This window comes from Pelophylax lessonae (genome assembly GCF_965119305.1).
Source record: "Pelophylax lessonae genome assembly, chromosome: 4".
Taxonomy (NCBI): Eukaryota; Metazoa; Chordata; class Amphibia; order Anura; family Ranidae; genus Pelophylax; species Pelophylax lessonae.
The window spans coordinates 91,534,213-91,558,884 of record NC_138771.1 but is presented as its reverse complement, the minus strand read 5'-3'; the positions used below and the strand labels follow the sequence as shown (position 1 = coordinate 91,558,884).

Below are 24,672 nucleotides of genomic sequence, written 5' to 3'. Positions count from 1 at the left end.
TTCTATTTTTGCTGTAGTTTACTTTTCTTATAGTTCTGTTGAAGTAACTCTGCTGCTAAAATAACATTAAAAAGAAACTCTTCCCTGTTAAGGAGAGATTAAATAGTTTTCTCTCTTGCTGCATGTGCTGCCAATCTCCGAAGACATTTCTAGGAGCTTTAATATCCTGGCCTCCTGCTGCCCTCTTTGGTTTAATCTACTGGCCCCTATGTCACTACTATATCCTGTGTCAGTGGGAGGAAGCACAGCATGAAGCAGGGGACCAGGAAATTGTTTCTTCTAGAAGTTTTCAGGAATTCATCAGCTATGAACATTCCCCAGCTATATACATTCCCCTTTATTATGTAGTCCTCCTGTAGGATTTGGTAACCATAGCTCCTAGGTACATTCACATACCAAGAAGGACACTGCTATTTTTTTTTACAGAGGAATTCCAGACAATTAGGCACAATTAACGTTTCTAAACAGCAAATCTTCACTTTTAGAGGTGAATCTCACTTGAAAAAAAGCTCTTAACCTGCTACCATTTTCCTATAACTTCTGAACTCTTGACAAATGCGGAACTAGAACCTTCAGGGTCCCGATGCAAGAAACCTAAAAGGACCCCTGAACAGGGCCCCACCCCATGGTGGCTCAACACCAGTGCCTGGTCGCAAGCGTGACCTTTGTGAATTTCTGTCACTGGTTTTAGTCGTTTTTTTATTTTTTAACATTATTTTATTTATTTATTTTTTTTTTGCAATTATATTTTTTAGTATTTTTTACACTTTTTTTAGGGGCCCTGTTGGGAGAAATATAAGGGGTTTGAACAGACCTCTGATGTTTCACCTTTGAGACAAAGAAGGGAGATTCTCCATCTCTGCAGCCTCAGCAGCACAGAATGAATGGACAGGAATAGCTCTTTACAGAGCTTCCTATTAATTCACTAACTGAAGCATAGTAAGCACAGTTTGCTACGGATCACTGACTCTATTCATTAGGACAAGGAAGGGGCTGGTAAATGACACAATTACCAGCCCCTTCCCTGCTCTCCATCCTGAAAGCAACCCCTGCAGCAGCCAGCGGGATAAGAGAGGCGGGATGTGGGTGGGGGGGTTCACACCGGGACCCACTCACAGCAGGAGGTGGATAGGAGGGGCAGCCCAACGCATGTAGACAGCTGCAGGAGGAAAATGGAGGCGATAGATCTGTTCCTCTATATGCTGCTCCTGTCGCCCCTCCAATCCAGGTGTACAGGAGGCCAAGTCGCAATTGCGACCCCTGTATGTACTCCCCTGCAACTCTCTGCTTTATTATTTCATTTAGTGGAATGTTCTCCAGCATGTTTTGGGGGTGTAAGTTGAAATGTTTTAGACCATTCAAGCAGAGGACTGCATCACAACCACCCTCACATATAATGCATGTGGTTGCAGCATGGTGCTTCGGGATTTCTAGGATAAAACGGGCATCCAAGAAGACAAATGCTTCCAGTCGGCCTGTCAACCGCCCCCACTGGATTGCAATCAAAGCCACAAGGGTAAATTATCATACAATTTAGGTTACATTTGCACAGGCGTTTTGCCATAGTGCAAATGCCAACAGCAGGAATTTACTGATTTCTGCTGCTGTGTTTGACACCTGGGAGTGGCTAGCTGCAGCCTCCTGAGCCCATTCACTTCAATAACCGGTTGTCAGCGGCTGGCGCTGCAGGTGATCGTACAGCCATTGGTTATCTGCAATGGTTTCTGCTGGATGCACTTTGTGTGAATGACCACAACTGCAGCCTCCAACAACCTGTCATTGAAGTGTATATATAGAAATAAACCTATGCGCTACCAAATGGAGAGAAGGAGACAGAAAAAAAAGGAGGTGACAGAGGTAGAAGAATGGAGCACCAGAACTCATTGAAGTGTACTGCCTTAGTGACCACAGCTAGCCACTCACAGGTGTCAAATACAACAGCAGGAGTCAGTAGATTATTGCCGCTGCCATTTGTGCCATGGCAAAACGACTGTGAATGTAACCTTAGCTGATTTCATGCTTCATGCATTGGGCGTTTCAATTCATTTCAGTGGGATGCGGTGCACACAAATAATGTGGCAAAGAAGCACATGCCTCAAATTGAGCTTCAAGCGTTGTGTGTTTGGTATGTGTTTTCTTTTTTTGTTTGTGTGTTTTGATTGCAGCGTTTGGGGAGTCATTAACAATGAATGGCATCGCAAGAATGACATGCGTTTTTCATGCACACACAATTGCATGATTTTGTGGCACGTTCATGAACTACATTAGTAGGAATGAAACCTTACTGAGTATGCTAATGTACCCTGATCTGTAGATGTGATCATTTATTATGGGGGGGGGGGGGGACACCTCTAGACTATGTAAAGTGCAGACAGATTGGAAAGTTGTAGTCCAGGGTCCTCAGACCTCCAGATTATATGAAGGGTTCCTCTGGAGAAGACAAATTGGGATGTTCTAGTCCAGGTATCCCAGACCTCCAGATAAAATGAAGGGTTTCTTCTTGAGCAGAAAAGAGTTGACAAATTCTAGTCCAGGGACCTTCTCAATATAGGAAAGGTTCTCCTAGAGTAGACTAATTCTAGTCCAGGGTCCATGGACTGCCTGATTATATAAAGGGTTCCCCTGGGCTAGCCAGGTTTTAGTCCAGGGTCTATGATGGACCTCTGCATTAGATGAAGGGTTCCCCTGGATTTGCCAAATTCTAGTCCAGGTCCCAGAAACCTCCAGATTATATGAAGGGTTCCCCTGTAGTGAACACATCCTGGTCCAGGTCCCATGAACCTCTATATAATATCAAGGGTCCCCCTGGAGTAGACAAATTCTAGCCCAGGGTCCATGGGCCTTCTGGTTATAAGAAAGGTGCACCTGGGGTAGCCAGGTTCTAGTCCAGGGTCCATAATAGCCCTCCAGATTAGATAAAGGGTTCTCCTGGAGTTGACAAATTCTAGTCCAGGGACCTTCTCATTATATGAAGGGTTCTCCTGGAGTAGACACATTCTAGTCCAAGGTCCATGGGCCTCCTGATTATAAGAAGGGTGCACCTCGGGTAGCCAGGTTCTAGTCCAGAGTCCATGATGGATCTCTGGATTAGATGAAGGGTTCCCCTGGAGTTGACAAATTCTTGTCCAGGTCCCATAGACCTCCAGATTAAATCAAGGGTACCCCTGGAGTAGGAAAATTCTAGTCCAGGGTCCACCGACCTCCTGATTATATAGGAAGGGTTCACCTGGGGTAGCCAGGTTCTAGTCCAGGGTCCATATTGGTTCCAACTTAGATGAAGGGTTCTTCTGGAGTTGACAAATTCTAGTCCTGGGACCTTCTTATTATATGAAGGGTTCTCCTAGAGTAGACACATTCTAGTCCAGGGTCCATGGACCTCCTGATTATATGAGAGGTTCCCCTGGGGTAGCCAGGTTCTAGTCCAGGGTCCATGATGGACCTCTGGATTAGATGAAGGGTTACCCTGGAGTTGACAATTTCTAGTCCAGGGTCCTTGGACCTCCAGATGATATGATGGGTTCCCCTGTAGTGAACACATTCTAGTCCAGGGTCCATGGACCTCCAGATTGATTGATTAATAGGCCGGTTCTAGTCCAGGTCCCTGGATGGACCTCCATCGGTAGTGTAGGAGTCCTGTGACAGTCACACCCCGCTCACTGTACAGTCATCCCACAGGGCGCGCCCACCTGCTCAGCTCCCGGGCCGGGACAGGTGCAGCGCGGGCACGTCTCTCCGCTGCAGGCAATGCGGACATGAACGCGCACCGAGCACCCAATGGGCAACCAGTGAATGAGTGACCGATCGTTGCCGAGGACTAACCGGGGACAAGGCGGGGGAAGAGCGGATCGGGCGGACCGTCTACCCTGCGGGCATCATGGCTCTGGCCGAGCTCTACACTCAGGTATTGTCTCCTCTCCCCGAGGATCGGACCGTGGGGGGAACTGAGAAGGGGGTTGCTGGGTGATCACCGGGCGATGACGTCATAGGGGAGCCGGCGATCTCTGTATCGTCATCAGTTATTCCTCGGGATGATTGGAAACAATGTAAGAGATCGGAGAAGTTCTGTGACTTCCTGTAGAGTAGGGAGTAGAATAGATCCCTGAGCTCTATACTTTGTATCAGATCCCTTGTATTGTGTGCTCTATACTTTGTATCAGATCCCTTGTATTGTGTGCTCTATACTTTGTACCAGAGATCCCTTGTATTGTGAGCTCTATACTTTGTATACTTTGTATCCATATGGTGTGGATCCCTGCACTACATCTTCTCTTCAATCTCTACTAATGTCTTTTTTATTACCTCCATGGCCCCCAGGTCTGGTATAATGTGCCCCTCCCCCCCCCAGCGATTCCCCCGGTCCCCCATGCTTCCATCTTTACCCGGTCTTCCTTCCAGGTTCCGGCTGCTTGAATCCCCACATTGTGATGTCACTGCCGCGTATGTGTACCGCAGTCGCAGCACCGCGGCACGCAGCGAGTGCCGTAAATGTACGCCGAGCCATGCATGCGCAGCTCACTGTGCTGATGGACAGGGAAAAGCATTGATGGCAGAACACTGAAAAAGTCTCTTCATTCATAAAATAAAGAAATGTGCCTGTCCTCACTTTTTTAAAAGTGGGTTCAAAGAAAAAGTCCACCCTAAACTAAAGTCCCGGCATCTATAGACCTCCACGATCTAACACTGACCTATCTAGCCCTGTAAAGAAGAAATCAGTATACTTATCTTTTCTGAAGCCGATCCGATTCAGTCTTCAGCGGCGGAAGCTTTGTAGAGGACATGGACGACAACGGCTGTGAAATGAATGGGGAGTGATGTCACCCATAGACTTACTATGGGGCTTCTGTTGTCGGTTGTGTCCTCTGCACCCACCTACACAGCCAAGCCACCGCTGACAGCTCAGCTTGGGGTCGGATCGGATCGGCTTCAGAAAAGATAAGTATACTGATTTCTTCTTTACAGGGCTAGATGGGTCAGTGTTAGATCATGGATGTCTATAGATGCAGGGGATTTGACTGTTAAGGTGGACTTCTAAGTCATATTAAACCAAACATTTATTATATTAGCGCTTACCAATTCTTGGATGTGATGGCTGCATTCGTTTTCTTTTTTTAGGCTTTCTTCTATTTTCATCTGGTGATCCACCCAGCAAATCTGTTGTTTTTCAGAAACACAAGCTCTCCAGCAGAATGTATCAGTTTACATGGATGAGACAAACCATTTAAGGGCTCTTTCACACGGGCGGTCCGATCAGATCCGCTTGTCAGTTTTTTAGGCGGATCTGATCGGATCCTCCATGCAGCTCTATGGGGCAGCGGATGTCAGCGGAGACACCTCCGCTGACACCCACTGCCATCCGTATCCAATCCTGTCTGTGAAATCCGGACGGATGGAAACCCTATTTTTCCATCCGTTCAGGGATCGGATCGGATGAGAGCGGACAGGCGGTCCGCTCTCATCCGATCCCCCATAGAGAGCAGCGGGAGCTGTGACACCTCCCTCTCCGCACTGCAAGCGGAGACGGAGCTGTCATCCGGCAACCTCAGCGGGGATCTGCGGATCGATCCTCGCTGAGCAGCACGGATCCGCCTACGGAGGCGGACCGTGTGAAAGAGCGCTAACTCTGGCAGGGGTGCTTGAAATTAGGGATGCATTGATAACAGGTTTTTAAGATCGAGTACCGATAATTTTTCTCAAGTACTCACTGATACCAATTACCAATACCTAGTTTGACCTCTGATAGCCCCCCTTCACACCGGTGCAGCTTTGAAATTGCTCTACTTCAGCACAATTTCTAAGCTGCTGATCAGTGCAATTTGGACCTCCGATTTCTTTGCAGCTCACAACTTCATTTAACAGAAGTCAATGCAAGTCGCAAAGAAATCACATAAAAATGTAGCGCAGGAACCTTTTTTAAAGTCGCTGCAACTTGAGAGGCAACAATTGGAAGGGCTCCATTGCGGGCAATGTGATGTGACTTGTCATGGGGATTTGAAGTGTCAAATTGCATGACAAATCGCACACTTGAAGGTATCGGAGTATTTGTATGAACACATGTACATGTGCAAATGCTTAGTATCAGCACTGTTGCATCCCTACTTAAAATGATCAGCTTTTTTTTATTCATGTAAAAACTTTATCCCAAAAGGAAAAAAAAAGGTTTGCTGTAACTGGTTGTAAAGTTTTAGCTCAAATTTGGCTTCAGTAAGTTAGTGTACTTAAATCTGCTAATACACTTAAAACTCCCCCCAGGCTGTTAATGCTGATGCTTGCTGTGCCTCCTCTGCTCCTTCATCCAGTCTGGGGCCATTGTAATACCTGAGGTGTGTTACTGGCCTGATCATCAGATGGAAACAGAGGGAGAAAAGCTAAAGAAAAGAAAACGAATGCAGCCACTACATCTAATAATTGGTGAGCTGCAATATATGACTTTTTTAGTTTTGGGTTTAACCACTTCTGGACCGGAAGGTTTTACCCACTAATGACCAGGTCATTTTTTGCGATTCGGCACTGCGTTGCTTTAACAGACAATTGCGCGGTCCTGTGACGCTGTACCCAAATAAAATTGATGTCTTTTTTCCCCGAAAATAGAGCTTTCTTTTTCTGGTATTTGATCACAAGTGATTTTTATTTTTTGTGCTATAAACAAAAAAAGAGCGACAATTCTGGAAAAAAAAAAAAAAACAATATTATTTACTTTCTGCTATAAAAAATTCCCAATAAAAAAAATGTAAAAATCAAATTCCTTCATCATTTTAGGCCAATTTGTATTCTGCTACATATTTTTGGTAAAACAAAATCCCAGTAAGTGTATATTGATTGGTTTGGGCAAAAGTTATTGCGTTTACAAACTAGGGGAAATATTTATGTCATTTCTATTTATTTATTTATTTTACTAGTAATGGCGGTGATCAGCGATTTTTAACGGGACTGCGACATTGTGGCAGACAGATTGGACCCCTAACTGACACTTTTGGGAGGACCAGTGACATTACTACAGTAATCAGTTCTAAAAATATGCACTGTTACTGTAATAATGACACTGGCAGGGAAGGGGTTAACACCAGGGGCAATCAAAGGGTTAAATTTGTCCCTAGGGGGTGCTCTCTGACTGTGTGGGGGATGGGCTTGCTGCATGAACACAGGGACCTGTGTTCCTAAATAAGAGGAACACAGGATCCCTGTGTTTATTATTGACAGAACAGCGGTCTGCCGTGTTTACAACGCTATACCGTCGTTCTGCCTCCACAGAGAGTGATTGCGGGTGGCAGGCGGACATCGCGTGTGCCCCCACAAGTACGTCGTTTTGCGCAACAGAGCCGAACTGCCGCAGTATAAGTACAGCGGCTGGTCGGCACGTGGTTAAAGTGATAGTAAAGTCTTGTTTTTTTTTCTATTAAAATAACAAACATGTTATACTTACCTGGCCCCTCCTTTCTGTTGAGTGTCCCCACAGCAAGCAGCTTGCTATGGGGGCACCCGAGCCGAGTCACAGCTCTGTGTATCCATTCAGACATGGAGCTGTGGTTCGGCCCCACCCTCTCTCTCTCCTGATTGGCTAACTGAGTTTGATTGACAGCAGCAGGAAATTCACCCATACGTTGATTCTATAGGGTTTTCCCATATGGAGTATACCAACATCCCTGTTATAGGAGAGAACAAGAAATCCAAGCAAGGAGTGGGACTTTTCTAGGTAGGATGATGGTGTCTAAAACCAATACTGTTACCATTTGTATTGTTTTATTGATAAACCCAAACATAAAAATGTTAACTGTTGCAGCTTCCCAGTCCTGACATAAATCGAACATGAGAAGTAACTCACGACAACCCCAACCCCCCTTCCCATAAATCCAACATGAGAAGTAACTCACGACACCCCCCAACCCCCCTTCCCATAAATCCAACATGAGAAGTAACTTACGACACCCCCCAACCCCCCTTCCCATAAATCCAACATGAGAAGTAACTTACGACATCCCCCCTCCCGCAAATCCAACAAGAGAAGTAACTCACGACACCCCCCAACCCCCCCTCCCATAAATCCAACATGAGAAGTAACTCACGACACCCCCCCAACCCCCCCTCTCCCATAAATCCAACATGAGAAGTAACTCAAGACACCCCCCCAACCCCCCCTCTCCCATAAATCCAACATGAGAAGTAACTCATGACACCCCCCAACCCCCCTCCCATAAATCCAACATGAGAAGTAACTCATGACACCCCCCAACCCCCCTCCCATAAATCCAACATGAGAAGTAACTCAGGACATCCCCCCCCTCCCGCAAATCCAACATGAGAAGTACCTTGAAAACACCCTGAAACCTCCCCTTCCATAAATCCAACATGAGAAGTAACTCACGACACCCCCCCAACCCCCCCTCTCCCATAAATCCAACATGAGAAGTAACTCAAGACACCCCCCCAACCCCCCCTCTCCCATAAATCCAACATGAGAAGTAACTCATGACACCCCCCAACCCCCCAACCCCCCTCCCATAAATCCAACATGAGAAGTAACTCATGACACCCCCCAACCCCCCTCCCATAAATCCAACATGAGAAGTAACTCAGGACATCCCCCCCCCTCCCGCAAATCCAACATGAGAAGTACCTTGAAAACACCCTGAAACCTCCCCTTCCATAAATCCAACATGAGAAGTAACTCACGACATCCCCCCACCCCTCCCATAAATCCAACATGAGAAGTAACTCACGACATCCCCCCACCCCCTCCCGCAAATCCAACATGAGAAGTAACTTGCAAACACCCCGAAACCCTCCCCCTCCTATAAATCCAACATGAAAAGTAACTCACCACACCCCCCAACCCTCCCCCCCTCCCATAAATCCAACATGAGAAGTAACTCACCACATCCCCCCCACCCCCTCCCGCAAATCCAACATGAGAAGTAACTCACCACATCCCCCCCACCCCCTCCCGCAAATCCAACATGAGAAGGAAAAAACATGTGAACTGAGCCTTAGATCTGATGGGTGCATTAGGCCCCTTTCACACGGGCGGTCTGATCAGGTCGGCTTGTCAGTTTTTCAGGCGGACCTGATTGGACCTTCTAGTCACCCCTATGGAGCAGCGGATGTCAGCGCCGACATGTCCGATATGCGATCCTGTCCAAAGAATCCAAATGGATGGATATTTTCCATTTTCCATCCGTCTGGCGGATCGGCTTGGATAGGATCGGGTAAAAACTGACAAGCGGTCCGTTTTCACTCGATTTCCCCATAGGGGAGAGTTTGACTGTGTCCGTCTCCGCTCTGCACAGTGAGCGGACATGGACCTGTCATCCACCTGCATAGCGGGAATCAGAAGAGCGATCCCCCCTGAGCAAGCGGATCCCGCAAAACAGAGGCACCCATGTGAAAGGGGCTTTAGTTTTCTTTTTTAGGCCCCTTTTACACCTGCAGACCATTCATTTCATCTTTTCAGTCTTGTTTTTTCACAGAAGTTTACATATTTTTTCATCAGGTTTTTTTTTTCATATCCACTACTAATGCAAAAACTGATGGAAAAACTGACCATTTGTCCGTTTACATCTGTTTTTTCGGCCGTTCTTTTTTTGAAGAAAAATAGAGCTTTGATCCGTTCCAAAAAACAGATGTTTGTGTGTATATAACCGCGCTAAATTAGTGCAATTGGCTTAATGTGTGTGTTACTTTAAATACATGTCTAAAGCTGGATACACACTATACAACTTTCTTTAGATTTTTTTCCTTTAGATTTACCAAAACCATATAATATGAGGTCAAACCTAAACACTTTCAATTTGTATGCAATCTGGCAGGCCCTTACACTACATAATTGAATGTAAAGCCTCGTACACACGCACCGATTGTTGGTCGTGAATTTTCGGCCAACGTCCGATCGGCCGATTGTCGATTTGTTAGTATGATGCTTCCGACAACCGACAGCGACTTTTCGGCCGAACAAAATCTGGTGTGCAGGCTATAAAATTTTTGTTGGCCGTCAACAGAATGGCCGATTGTTCGTCAGTCAGTTCAGATTTCGGCAGACAAAAGTCAGATGAGCAAGACTGGGCATGCTCAGAGAAGAAAAAACACAGGGAAAGTAAACCAGAACATGACATCACTTCTGCAGTTGATTGTTATTGGCCGAAAAAAATTCGTGTGCAGTCTAGAGCACATTTCAACCAACACAACAACACTGGACAAAAGACGGCCGATCGGTCGGCCAACAATCGGTGCGTGTGTACGAGGCGTAAATCTAAAGGAAATCAAACAACAAAAGTTGTATAGTGTGTATCCAGCTTAACCACTTAAGCCCCGGATGATTTGGCTGCTAAAGGACCAGGGGTTTTTTTGCGATTTTTTACTGCGTGACTTTAACGGACAATTGCGCGGTCATGCGACGCTGTACCTAAACGAATTTGACGTCCTTTTTTTCCCACAAACAGAGCTTTCTTTTGGTGGTATTTGATCACCTGTGCGATTTTTTGATCACGCGCTATAAACAAAAAAAGAGCGTAAATTTTGCAAAAATAACAATATTTTTCACATTTTTTTATATGAAATTCCCCAAAAAAAAAGTAAAAATCAAAATTTTTTAACATTTTTCGGCCAATTTGTTTTATGCTACCAATGTTTGGTAAAAAAAAATCGCAAAAAGCGTATTTTGATTGGTTTGCGCAAAAGTTATCGCGTTTACTAACAAAGGGAAAGATTTTTGTCATTTTTGGTGGTTTTTTTTTTAACGCGTAATGGCGGCGATCTGCGATTTTTTTTTCGGTACTGCGACATTGCGGCGGACAGATCGGACCCTTGACTGACATTTTTGACACTTTTGGGGTTACCAGTGACATTACTGCAGTAATCAGTGCTATACATATGCACTGTTACTGCAAAAATGACACTGGCAGGGAAGGGGTTAACTTTATTGGACAGGGAGGGGTTAAGTGTGTCCTAGGGGCGTTATTCTAACTGTGTAGGGACATTCCTATTGGTGTAAAAGTAAAGATCCACCGTTCTACATAGTAGAACGGACAGATCTTCACTTTTACACAGGGAGAACTGACAGGCAGCTTGTTTACACAAGCTGCTCTGTCTTTCTCCCTTCACAGGAGCGATCGCAGTGTGACTGGCGGACATCGAGTCCGCCGGTCACACGCACTGACTTGCCTGTGAACGAGCCGCGGCGGGCGCGCGCCTCGGCGGGCGCGCGCCCGCCCGCGATAGGCTCGCAAGTCAGTGACAGGCGAGTGACGTACCGATACGTCACTCTGCCTGGCCGGGGCTGACCGCCGCAGTATATAGTCGTGCGGCGGTCGGCAACCGGTTAAGAGAGCTACAGCTGACACCAAAAGTGATAATACTCCATGAACATATAAAAGGTGGAAAAAGTCAGCACTGCTTTTAGGCCCCGTTCACATACGAGCGACGCTACTTCCCAGGGCGACCTCCGAGGTCGCGGTGCGAGCAGCCCGCCGCAACCTCTGAGCGGCCGGCACGGACTTCATAACATTGAAGTCTATGGCGGTCGCCTCCTGGTCGCCCCAAAGAAGCTCCGGACCCTTTTTCTAAGTCGGAGCGACTTGTGTCACTCCTATTAGAACGGGTCCGCAGCTTCCCTATGGAAGGCGACCTACGGTGACCTGTGACGCCTCACAGGTTGCCTTAGGCCTCATGCACACTGGACGTTTTTACAGCTGCTGTTAGCAGCGTCAGACGTTTTTTTTTGCAGCTGCAGAACGCCCATCCATGTTATTCTATGGCCTCATGCACACATAGAGCTTTTAGGAGCTCCAAGTGGCATAGGCGTTTTACAGCTCCAAAAAAACCCAGGAACTGTGGGTTCAGGAGCTCCAGCGTCAAGCTGCAAAAAACATATGACTGTGACACAAGGGGGCGTGGTCTCCCGATGACGTCATCTGGCGGCCACGCCCCTAATGGCTATATAATAAGCTGCAGAGACCAGAGGCCGGCATAATCGCTGGAGACGTCGTCGGAGGAGGACCGGAGGAAGAAGGACAGCCGACAGCCGACAGCAAAAGAGCAGAAGACCGGAGAGGAGAAGACAAGAAGATTGGACAGCAGAAGGGCGGACAGCAGAAGACCCTCGGAGAGGAGAAGACAAGAAGGGCGGACAGCAAAAGAGCAGAAGATCCTCGGAGAGAAGACAGCAGAAGACCCCCGGAGAGGAGAAGACAAGAAGGGCGGACAGCAAAAGAGCAGAAGACCCTCGGAGAGGAGAAGACCCCCGGAGAGGACAAGAGCCGGATGAAGATTTTTAATAAATTTTCCAAAACGTCTCCTGTCGTTATTTCCATACACTGCATTTTATGGGGTGAATGAGTAGGGGTACAGTGTACCCCATACCCATTCACATAGGGAGGGGGTCCGGGATCTGGGGGGGCCCCCTTGTTAAAGGGGGCTTCCAGATTCCGATGAGCCCCCTGCCCGCAGACCCCCACAACCACCGGCCAGGGTTGTGGGGATGAGGCCCTTGTCCTCATCAACATGGGGGCAAGGTGCTTTGAGGTGCGGGGTGCAGAGCCCCCCCTGCCCCAAAGCACCCACCCCCCCCCCCATGTTGAGGGCGTGTGGCCTGGTATGATCCAGGGGGGGTGGGGCCGCTCGCTCGTCCCCTCCCCTTTCCTGGCATGCCGGACTGCATGCTCGGATAAGGGTCTGGTATGGATTTTGGGGGGGACCCCACGCCGTTTTTTCGGCGTGGGGCTACCCTCAAATTCCATACCAGAGCCGAAGGGCCTGGTTTGGAACCCTGGGGGGGAACCCCACGCCGTTTTTTTCCCCTTTTTGGCGTGGAGTTCCCCCTCAAGATTCTCACAGTGCAGGTCGCACCGCAAGTCGGATCATCCTGATCCGACCTGCGGTGTGACTTCCATTCAAATCAATAGGCTCCCGTAGGGAGCCATTGATTTTGAATGGAGGCAGAAAAAACGCTGCTAGCAGCTACTGTGGCCAAACGTGCAATAACGTTAGTAGAAAAAGCTACTGAAAGCACGTTTTTACAGCTGCTGTTTCCCGGCGTTATGTAAACAGCTTTGGAGCACGTTTTTATGACGCCCTGTGTGCATGGAGCCTTAGTGTGAACGGGGACTTATAACCCTGTTAGTAAATAATCTATATAAACAATACAATCCATATGTAGTGCATAATCAATTCATGAATTCATAAGAAGTCTCATTAGATAAAGTGCATATATACCTATATATATATATATATATATATATATATATACACATATCGGTGGGTAAGTGTAAACCCAGGAGGGGAGCACAGAGTGGCACTTGGAATTCACTTTTATTTATTCATCAAGAACGAGCACTTTTCAAGCACCAAAGAACTTTATATATATATATATATATATATATATATATATATATATATATACACACACAGTGCCTTGCGAAAGTATTCGGCCCCCTTGAACTTTGCGACCTTTTGCCACATTTCAGGCTTCAAACATAAAGATATAAAACTGTAATTTTTTGTGAAGAATCAACAACAAGTGGGACACAATCATGAAGTGGAACGAAATTTATTGGATATTTCAAACTTTTTTAACAAATAAAAAACTGAAAAATTGGGCGTGCAAAATTATTCAGCCCCCTTAAGTTAATACTTTGTAGCGCCACCTTTTGCTGCGATTAAAGCTGTAAGTCGCTTGGGGTATGTCTCTATCAGTTTTGCACATCGAGAGACTGAAATTTTTTCCCATTCCTCCTTGCAAAACAGCTCGAGCTCAGTGAGGTTGGATGGAGAGCGCTTGTTGAACAGCAGTTTTCAGTTCTTTCCACAGATTCTCGATTGGATTCAGGTCTGGACTTTGATTTGGCAATTCTAACACCTGGATATGTTTATTTGTGAACCATTCCATTGTAGATTTTGCTTTATGTGTTGGATCATTGTCTTGTTGGAAGACAAATCTCCGTCCCAGTCTCAGGTCTTTTGCAGACTCCATCAGGTTTTCTTCCAGAATGGTCCTGTATTTGGCTCCATCCATCTTCCCATCAATTTTAACCATCTTCCCTGTCCCTGCTGAAGAAAAGCAGGCCCAAACCATGATGCTGCCACCACCATGTGTGACAGTGGGGATGGTGTGTTCAGGGTGATGAGCTGTGTTGCTTTTACGCCAAACATAACGTTTTGCATTGTTGCCAAAAAGTTAAATTTTGGTTTAATCTAACCAGAGCACCTTCTTCCACATGTTTGGTGTGTCTCCCAGGTGGCTTGTGGCAAACTTTAAACAACACTTTTTATGGATATCTTTAAGAAATGGCTTTCTTCTTGCCACTCTTCCATAAAGGCCAGATTTGTGCAGTATACGATTGATTGTTGTCCTGTGGACAGAGTCTCCCACCTCAGCTGTAGATCTCTGCAGTTCATCCAGAGTGATCATGGGCCACTTGGCTGCATCTCTGATCAGTCTTCTCCTTGTATGAGCTGAAAGTTTAGAGGGACTGCCAGGTCTTCGTAGATTTGCAGTGGTCTGATACTCCTTCCATTTCAATATTATCGCTTGCACAGTGCTCCTTGGGATGTTTAAAGCTTGGGAAATCTTTTTGTATCCAAATCCGGCTTTAAACTTCTCCACAACAGTATCTTGGACCTGCCTGGTGTGTTCCTTGTTCTTCATGATGCTCTCTGCGCTTTAAACGAACCTCTGAGACTATCGCAGTGCAGGTGCATTTATACGGAGACTTGATTACACACAGGTGGATTCTATTTATCATCATTAGTCATTTAGGTCAACATTGGATCATTCAGAGATCCTCACTGAACTTCTGGAGAGAGTTTGCTGCACTGAAAGTAAAGGGGCTGCATAATTCTGCACGCCCAATTTTTCAGTTTTTTCTTTGTTAACATAGTTGGAAATATCCAATAAATTTTGTTCCACTTCATGATTGTGTCCCACTTGTTGTTGATTCTTCACATAAAATTACAGTTTTATATCTTTATGTTTGAAGCCTGAAATGTGGCAAAAGGTCACAAAGTTCAAGGGGGCCGAATACTTTCGCAAGGCACTGTATATATATATATATATATATATATATATATAAAGTTCTTTGGTGCTTGAAAAGTGCTCGTTCTTGTGCTCCCCTCCTGGGTTTACACTTACCGACAATATGATGTAAAACTGCATGTAGTGCTTTCCACAGCACAAAGGGTGTGTATGATATACTCCTCGTTCTCCTCCAGTATCAATAATCGGCAGTGAGATAGGATAGAGCTATAGAGCGTTTTTACAGTATCACGGAAAATATGAGTAATACTCCTTCTCCCTCCGTTGTAAGCTCTCAGCAAGATGTTTTATAAAGGATGAAAGAAAAGGTTTCCATAGTGTGAAACTGTTAGGTTTTTTAAAGGTTTAAAATAGTTACATTTACAAGATAATGAAAAATTCTAAAAAGTTGTGATGGCGCTGCCGCCACGCCGTGCGTTCCAACCACCGGATGTGACGACACTTCTCTGTCCCCTGCTTTACGCGTTTCGCCCTCCCACTGGGCGTCTTTGGAAGCTGGGGCTTTTCTTGACTGGTTCCCTCTTATATTAATAGCTCCTCCTACTACACCCAATCCCACCCTCTACTCCCGTATAATCATTTCCTACTGATGTACTATCATCACTTCCTCTTTACACCAGGAAGTGTGTAAACCTCCATCCTGGTAAAACCTTTCATTAGCTCAACAACCTCTACACCCATAATTATGTTTTCCTGTTCCGAGCCCACGTAATTTCCTGTATGTGGCCAGAAAACCGAGTGGTTGCGATATTTTTACTCCTTCCTGTTGTTTTTATTATATTCTTTTTATTATACTCCTATGGCGGATCCCATATTACTCTATTCTTATCTTGGATATTCTAATATATTTTACTCAGCCATACATCATTAGATGCCATATTGGGGGGTTCCTATTACATGTCTAATGTTCCATAGGTTGTATTAACCGCTTGCCGACCGCCGCAAGTAGATTTACTGCGGCGGTCAGCCCCTGCCAGGCAGAGTGACGTTAATTAACGTCACTAGCCTGGGAGGGTCTGGGGAGCGAGCGGGCGCCCGCGGAGGCGCGCTCCCGCTCCCGTGCGGTCACGGACCCCCCCCGCGCGGTCACGGACCCGATGTCCGCCGGTCACTCGGCGATCGTCGGGGGAGAGGGAGAATGTCAGGCAGCTTGTGTAAACAAGCTGCCTGTCATTCTCCTCGGTGTAAAGACACTGATCACACGGATCTACTATGTAGATCCATTGATCAGTGTCCTTACAGCTCAAGCCACAGCCAATCACAGTAGAAAGCACGCCCCTAGGGACACACACAGCCCCTCCCTCCCAAATAAAGTTAACCCCTTCACTACCAGTGTATTTTTACAGTAACAGTGCATATGTATAGCACTAATTACTGTAGAAATGTCACTGGTAACCCCAAAAGTGTCAAAAATGTCAGTCAAGGGTCTGATCTGTCCGCCGCAATGTCGCAGTACCGCAAAAAAAATCGTAGATCACCGCCATTACGCGTTAAAAAAAAAAACAACAAAAATGACAAAAATCTTTCCCTTTGTTAGTAAACGCGATAACTTTTGCGCAAACCAATAAAAATACGCTTTTTGCGATTTTTTTTACCAAACATAGGTAGGATAAAACAAATTGGCCGAAAATGTTAAAAAATTTTGATTTTTACATTTTTTTTGGGGGGAATTTCATATAAAAAAATGTGAAAAATATTGCTATTTTTGCAAAATTGTCGCTCTTTTTTTGTTTATAGCGCGTGATCAAAAAATCGCACAGGTGATCAAATACCACCAAAAGAAAGCTCTGTTTGTGGGAAAAAAAGGACGTCAAATTCGTTTAGGTACAGCGTCGCACGACCACGCAATTGTCCGTTAAAGTCACGCAGTGCCGAATCGCAAAATACCCCCTGGTCTTTTAGCAGGAAAATCCTCCGGGGCTTAAGTGGTTAAGCATTCAAAATTACTTTTTTTTCAACCGTGTTATACATGTCCATTTTATAACCCGGTGATTACCAACTATACAATTTCACAGTAATACTTATCTATAAACCCCCCAAAAAATGTTTTATAGTATAATATAGAAATACATAGCTAATATCATGGTAAAAATATGTCTGTATATATAAAGAAATTAGTATGGCTATAATCCTATAATGTTCACATGGGGCATAATATAATCAAAAATTGTTAATAAAACCGTTCACATCAAGTTCTACATTTAACCCTTTGGGGGGCATACTTTGGAGTTGGTATATCCATTTGGTCTCATTCTGTGAGATGGCTCTTTTCATATTTATACCCCTCCAGTGTTTTTCTACTCGGTCTATTCCACAAAAAAGCAATTTGGTGGGATCACTATTGTGATATCTTCTAAAATGGTTTGAAAGGCTATGTTGTTGAAAGCCCTTTTTTAAATTGTTTACATGCTCCCTTAGTCTGACTCTAAGTTCTCTAGTGGTTCTCCCCAGGTATTGCAGTCCACATTCACACTCCAATAGGTAAGTGACGTGTACTGCTACACCTAATGAATTTGGATATTTCATAGGGTTTTTCTGTTGTGTTAGATTGTAAATGGGCCTTTTTCTTTTTTTTTTCTTTATTGCAAGTTCTACTTGTTAGACACTTTCCACACTTAAAAAATCCCACCTGATCTAAGAAAGTGACCATTTTTCTAGGGGGGTCTGGGACACTTTTTTACAATTTTGTCCCTCAGCGTGGGTGGGTGTCTGTATATAAATCTAGTTTTTTTTCGTAGAATGTGGGCAAAATCATGATCTGCCTAAATTGTCTTATATTAAATATTGTCATATTTATTAATATTCATTTGTTGGAGGAATTTTCGAGAGTGTCCTCAGATCCCTCCCATATAATAAATATATCATCAATATATCTTTCATATACCATTAGCTCCACTGGGGGGGGGTTGGAAAAAATATACTCTGATTCCCATTTACTCATGAAAATATTGGCCACTGTTGGTGCATAGTTTGCTCCCTTGGCTACTCCTTTGATCTGTTTATAGAACAGTTTATTATGCCAAAAGTAATTACTGCCCATTGCCAACTCCAATATGTCAAGCAAAACTCTATTTGTGCTCCTTTTAATTTGGTGTCTTTATTTAGGGCATCTTTTTGTTTGATATTGATTTATAACGAATTAACGTCAATACTAACGTAGGCTCCATTCACACCAATGCGTTTTTTCATGCTTTATGCAAAAATGCAGGACATTTTTTTAATATGGGTTCCTATGGAACTTGTTCCCATCAATGCATGTTTTTGCCTCTGCATTTTTGGAAAAGGTCAGGGACTTTTTTTAAATGCAAAACTGTGCTTTTTTGGTTCAATAGACCTCAATGTAGAAGCTGCAGAAAAGCATGTAGTGTGTTTTTACTGCAATTTGCATTTTGCATTTTTAAATCTGCCCAACAACAAAGATTGCAAAAAAAAGCATAAAAAACGCAAATCGCAGTAAAATCTTGGCAAATTGCGGTAAGAAAAATGTGGAAAGCACAGCAAAAAGCACTACAAAAAGTTTCAAAAGCAACATGCATAGGTGTGAATCCATGCATGTTGCTTTTGAGCGATTGAGCATTGCTTTTTGCTGTGTTTTCAGACGTGTTTTTGATGTGTTTTGCATTTTTGATTCTTTTTTTTCCTTTTATTTGGCCAATTTGTTGTTGGGCAGATTAAATAATGCTAAACGCGTCAAAAACGCGCTAAAGATGCACTACATGCTTTTCTGCTGCTTCTTCATTGAAATCTATTGGACCAAAAAAAAAGAGGTGTTTTGCGTTTAAAAAAGTCCCTGGCCCTTTCCAAAAATGCAGAGGCACAAAAATGCATTGATGTGAACGTGTTCCATGGAAGAGAAATCCCCCCGCTGAGCAAGCAGATCCCGCAAAATGGAGGCGCCCATGTGAAAGGGGCTTTAGTTTTCTTTTTTAGGCCCCTTTTGCACATGTTGACCATTTAATCTGTTCAATCTTGTTTTTTCATAGAAAAAACGGATAAGGTTTACATAATTTTTTTAAATGATTTCATTAGTTTTTTTTTTTTTTTTTTTTAATATCCACTACCAATGCAAAAACTGACCATTTGTCTGTTTACATATGTTTTTTTGGCCTACCATTTTTTAATTAAAGAAAAATAGAGCTTTGATCTGTTCCAAATAACAGATGTTGACATAGCGGATGTAAACTGATGTTAATCGATAATCATCCATTTACATCTGTTTTTCCATAGAGATGCATTGATGTCTGTTTTTCATCCGTCAACATATGGATAAAAAACAGACAAACAGTCCGCATGTGTGAAAGGAGCCTTAGGGTCCTTTCACACGGCCGCTCCGCTGCTTAAGTCCGCTGCGGGACTTTTTTTTTTTTTTCACGGAGCGGATGACATTTGTGTCATCCGCTCCGTGTGCCCGCATATCATCCCATCCGGTTGCGGATGATATGCGGACATAATGTAAGTATATGGCATTGCGGATGTCAGCGGATGACACCGCTGACATCCGATTTTCCTTCCTTTCCGTTTTTTACACGGATGAAAAAATAGGGTTCTGTTCCATTCGAAAAAACGGAACAGAACTGAAAGGAGGAAAATCGGATGTCAGCGGATGGTATTCCGCTGACATCCGCAATGCCATTCACTTACATTATGTCCGCAAATCATCCGCAAACGGATGGGATGATTTGCGGACACACGGAGCGGCCGTGTGAAAGGACCCTTAGGCTCCATTCACTCCTGAGCGTATCATCTTCAGACGTTTTTCTGAGCGTCTTTCAGGCTTTTTTCGGGCGTTTTTTTCAGGCATTTTTTACAGGTGTTTGGAGGGAGGCATTGACATCTAACGAAAACGCTTGTAATCTGCCGAAAATGAAGCTCATGTACTTTTTTGAGCTTCAGGTGTTTTGCTTCAGGCAACAAAACGCTCATATGTGAACAGGGACCATTGAAATGAATGGGATTTTGCTTGTTGAGCGTTTTGAGACTTCAGAGATGAGACTTTTATGAGCTGAAAAACACTCAGGTGTGAACAGGGCCTAACACAGACAGCAATAAAACTGTAAGGGGATCTAATCCCTCTCCCCTCCATCCAAAACAAAAAAAAAACATACTTTAAGGGTTCCCTGCAAAATAAGGGAATCCCTTAGGGCCCCCAAGTCACAAGAACTAGTGTTCCCATTGGAAAATTGCACCTCTATTCATTTTCTGATAACCCAAAATTTGGGATTTTCTTTTACTTTTCTTCTACTTTTACTTTGAATGGTAATGGTAAACAGGACAAATAGAGAGGGAGAATCTACCTAACTCCCTAACAGACAGCGATATAAACTGACAGGGGGTCTAATCCCTCTCCACTCTCCAAAACTAAACAAAAAAGTATTTGCCTTTAGTTATATTTTAACCATTCCCTACCTTATCAATAACTAAAAAAGGTATGGCTATAAATACAGTATCTCACAAAAGTAAGTACACCCCTCACATTTTTGTAAATATTTTATTCTATCTTTTCATGTGACAACACTGAAGAAATGACACTTTGCTACAATGTAAAGTAGTGAGTGTACAGTATATCAGATAATAGATGACACCACATTTAACACACCTGCTCCCCATTCACACCTGAGGCCTTGTAACACTAACGAGTCACATGAGACCAGGGAGGGAAAATGGCTAATTGGGCCCTATTTGGACATTTCTCTTAGGGGTGTACTCACTTTTGTTGCCAGCGGTTTAGACATTAATGGCTGTGTGTTTAGTTATTTTGAGGGGACAGCACATTTACACTGTTAGGCCCCTTTCGCACAGGGGAGTCCGTTGGCTCATTCCGTTTTTCTCAGCGGGGGATCGATCAGCCGATCCCCCGCTGAGCAGGCGGATGGCTGCTCTGTCTCCACTCTTTGTGCGGAGACAGAGCTGTCAGGTCCCTGCTGTTTTCTATGGGGGAATCGGATGGGAACGGACCGTCTGTCCATTCTCATCCGATCCGCTGGACAGATGGAAAATAGGGTTTCCATCCATCCAGATTTGACGTATCGGACATGTCTCCGCTGACATCCGATGCCCCATAGAGATGCATGGGGCATCTGTTCAGATCTGCCAAAAAAATGGACAGGCGGATCTGAACGGTCCACATGTGTGAAAGGGGCCTTATACAAGCTGCACACTCACTACTTTACATTGTAGCAAAGTGTAATTTCTTCAGTGTTGTCACATGAAAAGATGTAATAATATTTACAAAAATGTGAGGGGTGTACTCACTTTTGTGAGATACTGTATATGAATTGGCCGGGCGGGACTTTCCTCCTTCTGAGTGGACGTTATCTGGCATCCTCTCAAAAGGTGACACGCAGCGGCACGATCTGTCGCTGGCTGTGTCACTAATCCGGCCCGCTGCCAGTATCATGTGATTGCGGTAATCAATCACGGCAGATCACATGACAGTTATAAACAATGGATGGCTTCCTTTCATGCGGAATATATACAATTGTGTTGCTAGCTGGGAATGGTCACAGTGATCACATGGTACAGACAGGTCCAATCATAGCCCATCTGTACCATGTGATTAGCTTTGGCCAAACACAGCTAATCACTGACACACTAGTTATATGATAATGCAGTACTGCACCGATGACAGTATGTAAAATACAAATTTGTAAAAATATATAAATGTTTTTTTCTGTATTTTCCAAAAAATTGTGACAAAATAATTACAACCTCAAAAAACCTGACATGCCTCTTACTAAACACCTTGGACTGTCTGCTTTCCAAAAAGGGGTCATTTGGGGCATATTTGTACTGCCCTGGCATTTTCGGGCTTCAAGAAATGAGATTTATGAGTATATGAGGATTGATCAATTTTCAGATATGTAGATATGTATACTCTATAACTTTCACACAGACAAAATAATATACAGTGGTTTGGGTTACTTTCACCAAGGAAATGTAGCAGAATACATTTTTACCTAAATTTATGAAAAAAGGTTATTTATTTGCAAATTTTTATAACGGAAACAAAGAAAAAAACGAATTTTCTTTTTTATATTTTCTGTCTTTTTTTGTTTTTTTAGCAAAAAATACAAAACCTATTGGTGATTAAATACCACTGAAAGAAAGCTCTATTTGTGTGAAAAAAATGATAACAATTTCTAATGGGTGGTACAGTGTTACACAACTGCGCAATATCATTCAAAGTGTGAGAGCACTGTAAGCTGAAAATTGGCCTGGGCAGGAAGGGGTAAAAGTGCTCTGTATTGAGGTGGTTAGAGTCAACCTGTGCTTCGCACACACTGATCTATCATTTATAATGTGCCTCATGCTCCTTTCACACGGGGCGGTGCGCCCGACGGAGTCCTTTCTGCTCAGCGGTGGATCGATCCGCCGACCCACACTGAGCAGGCAGATGACAGCTCCGTCTCTGCTCTGTGTGCAGAGACGGAGCTGTCAGATCCCCGCTCTCCTCTATGGGGAGATCTGATGAGAACAGACCACCTGTCCGTTCTCATCCGATCCTATCCGATCAAATCCTCTAGACGGATGGAAACTAAATGCTTTTCCAACAATGTTTTCTAAACTGTCCACATGCTATTTCCCTGATAAGTCTAGGTTGGCAGTATCTACAGGTGTCCTACAAATGCCTAAACTTTCCAAAAATGGCTCTACTGGGGGATTACCATTGGCACTGGTATACGGATCTGATAATACTTTTAAAAAAAAATGAGAGTGACCCTGTTACTATGATATAAAATATGAGCCTGAGGCCCCTTTCACACAGACTTTCCGATCCGATCCGCCTGTCAGTTTTTCAGACGGACCTGATCGGATGCTCCATGCAGCCCTATGGAGCGGCGGATGTCAGCAGAGACATGTCCGCTGACACCCGCTGCTATCCGATCCGATCCTGTCTGTGAAATCCGGGCGGATGGAAATCCTATATATCAGAACAGAATAAAATAAAGTGCCAATATTAATATTATACATTGAGCATAATACTTTACTTGGAAAGAAAAATGTACATGCCCAAACAGTTATCCCAACAATAAATGTACAAGTGCTTCTAGCTAGGAGGCAAAGTAGCTGTAGAAGCCTCCTCAAGCCAACATACCCATCCCTTAGGACAATATACCATACCAAGGTCCCTGAAACCAACTTATGTCACATATGGATGAGCTTGTTCTGAACCGGGTTTGGATCCAAACCTGGAGGTCAGCTGTCATTCCTGGTCCAATGAGCTGTGGGAAGGGGATTCACCACTCAGCAGCCATTGTACACCAATGGACAGGGAAGAAAGGCAAGCAAAGTTGCATATGTTGTAGAGTCTCAACTGGTATGCCCTGAGTGGGCAAGTTTAGATGGAGTGCTCATGGCTTAAGGTTTGGTTCACACTAGTGAGACCCCATTGCTGTGCGACTTCCATTGCAACTATGCAGTGTGACTTACTTGCGACTTTCATGCGACATTAGAGTTTATGGGACTCAAAGTCACATCAAAGTAGTGCAGGGAGTTTTTCTTTTAAGACACTGCAACCCCCCAGAGCTAGACCCCCACAGCCTCTTCTCCCCCATATTCCAGTGATCTTGGATCCTGACATCAAGACCAAAGAAGGTTCAGTAGCCCTGCACTGGATGTGATCATACAGAGGGGACAGTCCACTGCTGAAGTGTGGGGGAGTGCTATCTGCCGGGGAGCAGAGGATCAGGTAAATAAACCTGTTTCTCCTGTCGTTTTGACAAAATGAGCTATGAACTCCTGCAGCCCCACTGCAAGGGATCATTTTACACTTTTCCAGAGTTGGGCTTCAAGGTTTAGGACAAACACCGATGCCTAAACAAGATTTGATTGTACCAGAGCTATAGAACCAACGACTAGAAGAGGAGGAGCAGCAAACAAAGTGTATTAATAGATTAATAGACTGGAAGCAGAGTAGAAAAAAGAATGGGACTGGAATAATAAAGTGCATGCATAGCCATAACTTTGTTTTTTAAGTTTTAGATATAGAGAGAGATGGGTTAAATCCCTGTCAGTTTATTTTTTGCTGTTTGGGTACCAATGGGAAAATGTAACTTTATTTCCTGTCCCAGAAATGCAACAGGAAGTTAGAGCAAATCTCCGAAAGTTAGGGAAATCCCCCTGTAGACAGTTGTCCCTGGTTCAGGTGTCCCCACTGAAAGATTCCCCCTCATTGCTCGTTCTGGGGGCAAGTGTAGTATACTGTATTTCCCTTTTTTTCTCAGTGACCATAATCAGCAGGTCAAACAGAGGGGTAAATCTCCCCTGTGGGGAAACAGGCAGCAATAAAAATTTGCAAACAAATCGAAAAACCTCCTGCTCTCAGGATAGCTGGCTTGGCAGTGGTGGACCATTGATCTTCAGCAGCTTAACTCTAAGACCTTGCAGACCCCTATGGACTGGGGGAAGTCCAAAAGGAACACTAAAACAACAAGAAGGTGCACCAGCCTTCCACCAGTCCACCAGTAGTATACTCACAAACAGCATGTACTATAAAGGTCATAACAATGTCCACAGTGTCCCACATTGCCTGGTCCACTGCATGAATCCCAACATGGGGAAGATAATTCAAATGCTTTCAAATAGCCATTTGAAGCGTCTTCCCTATGTTGGGATTGGAGCAGTGGACCAGGCAATGTGAGACACTGTGCACA

General features: G+C 44.4%; 1 protein-coding gene across 1 annotated transcript in view; it reads left to right on the top strand.

Moving 5' to 3' along the window:
- Positions 1-3,683: 3,683 nt before the first annotated feature.
- MYO5C (myosin VC) overlaps positions 3,684-24,672 on the top strand; it is a 231,607-nt gene continuing 210,618 nt past the window's right edge. The window contains exon 1 of the mRNA XM_082256678.1: positions 3,684-3,901. Coding sequence (XP_082112804.1) covers positions 3,875-3,901 — 27 coding nt within the window. The 5' untranslated portion in view covers positions 3,684-3,874. The remainder of the gene's footprint in view (positions 3,902-24,672) is intronic.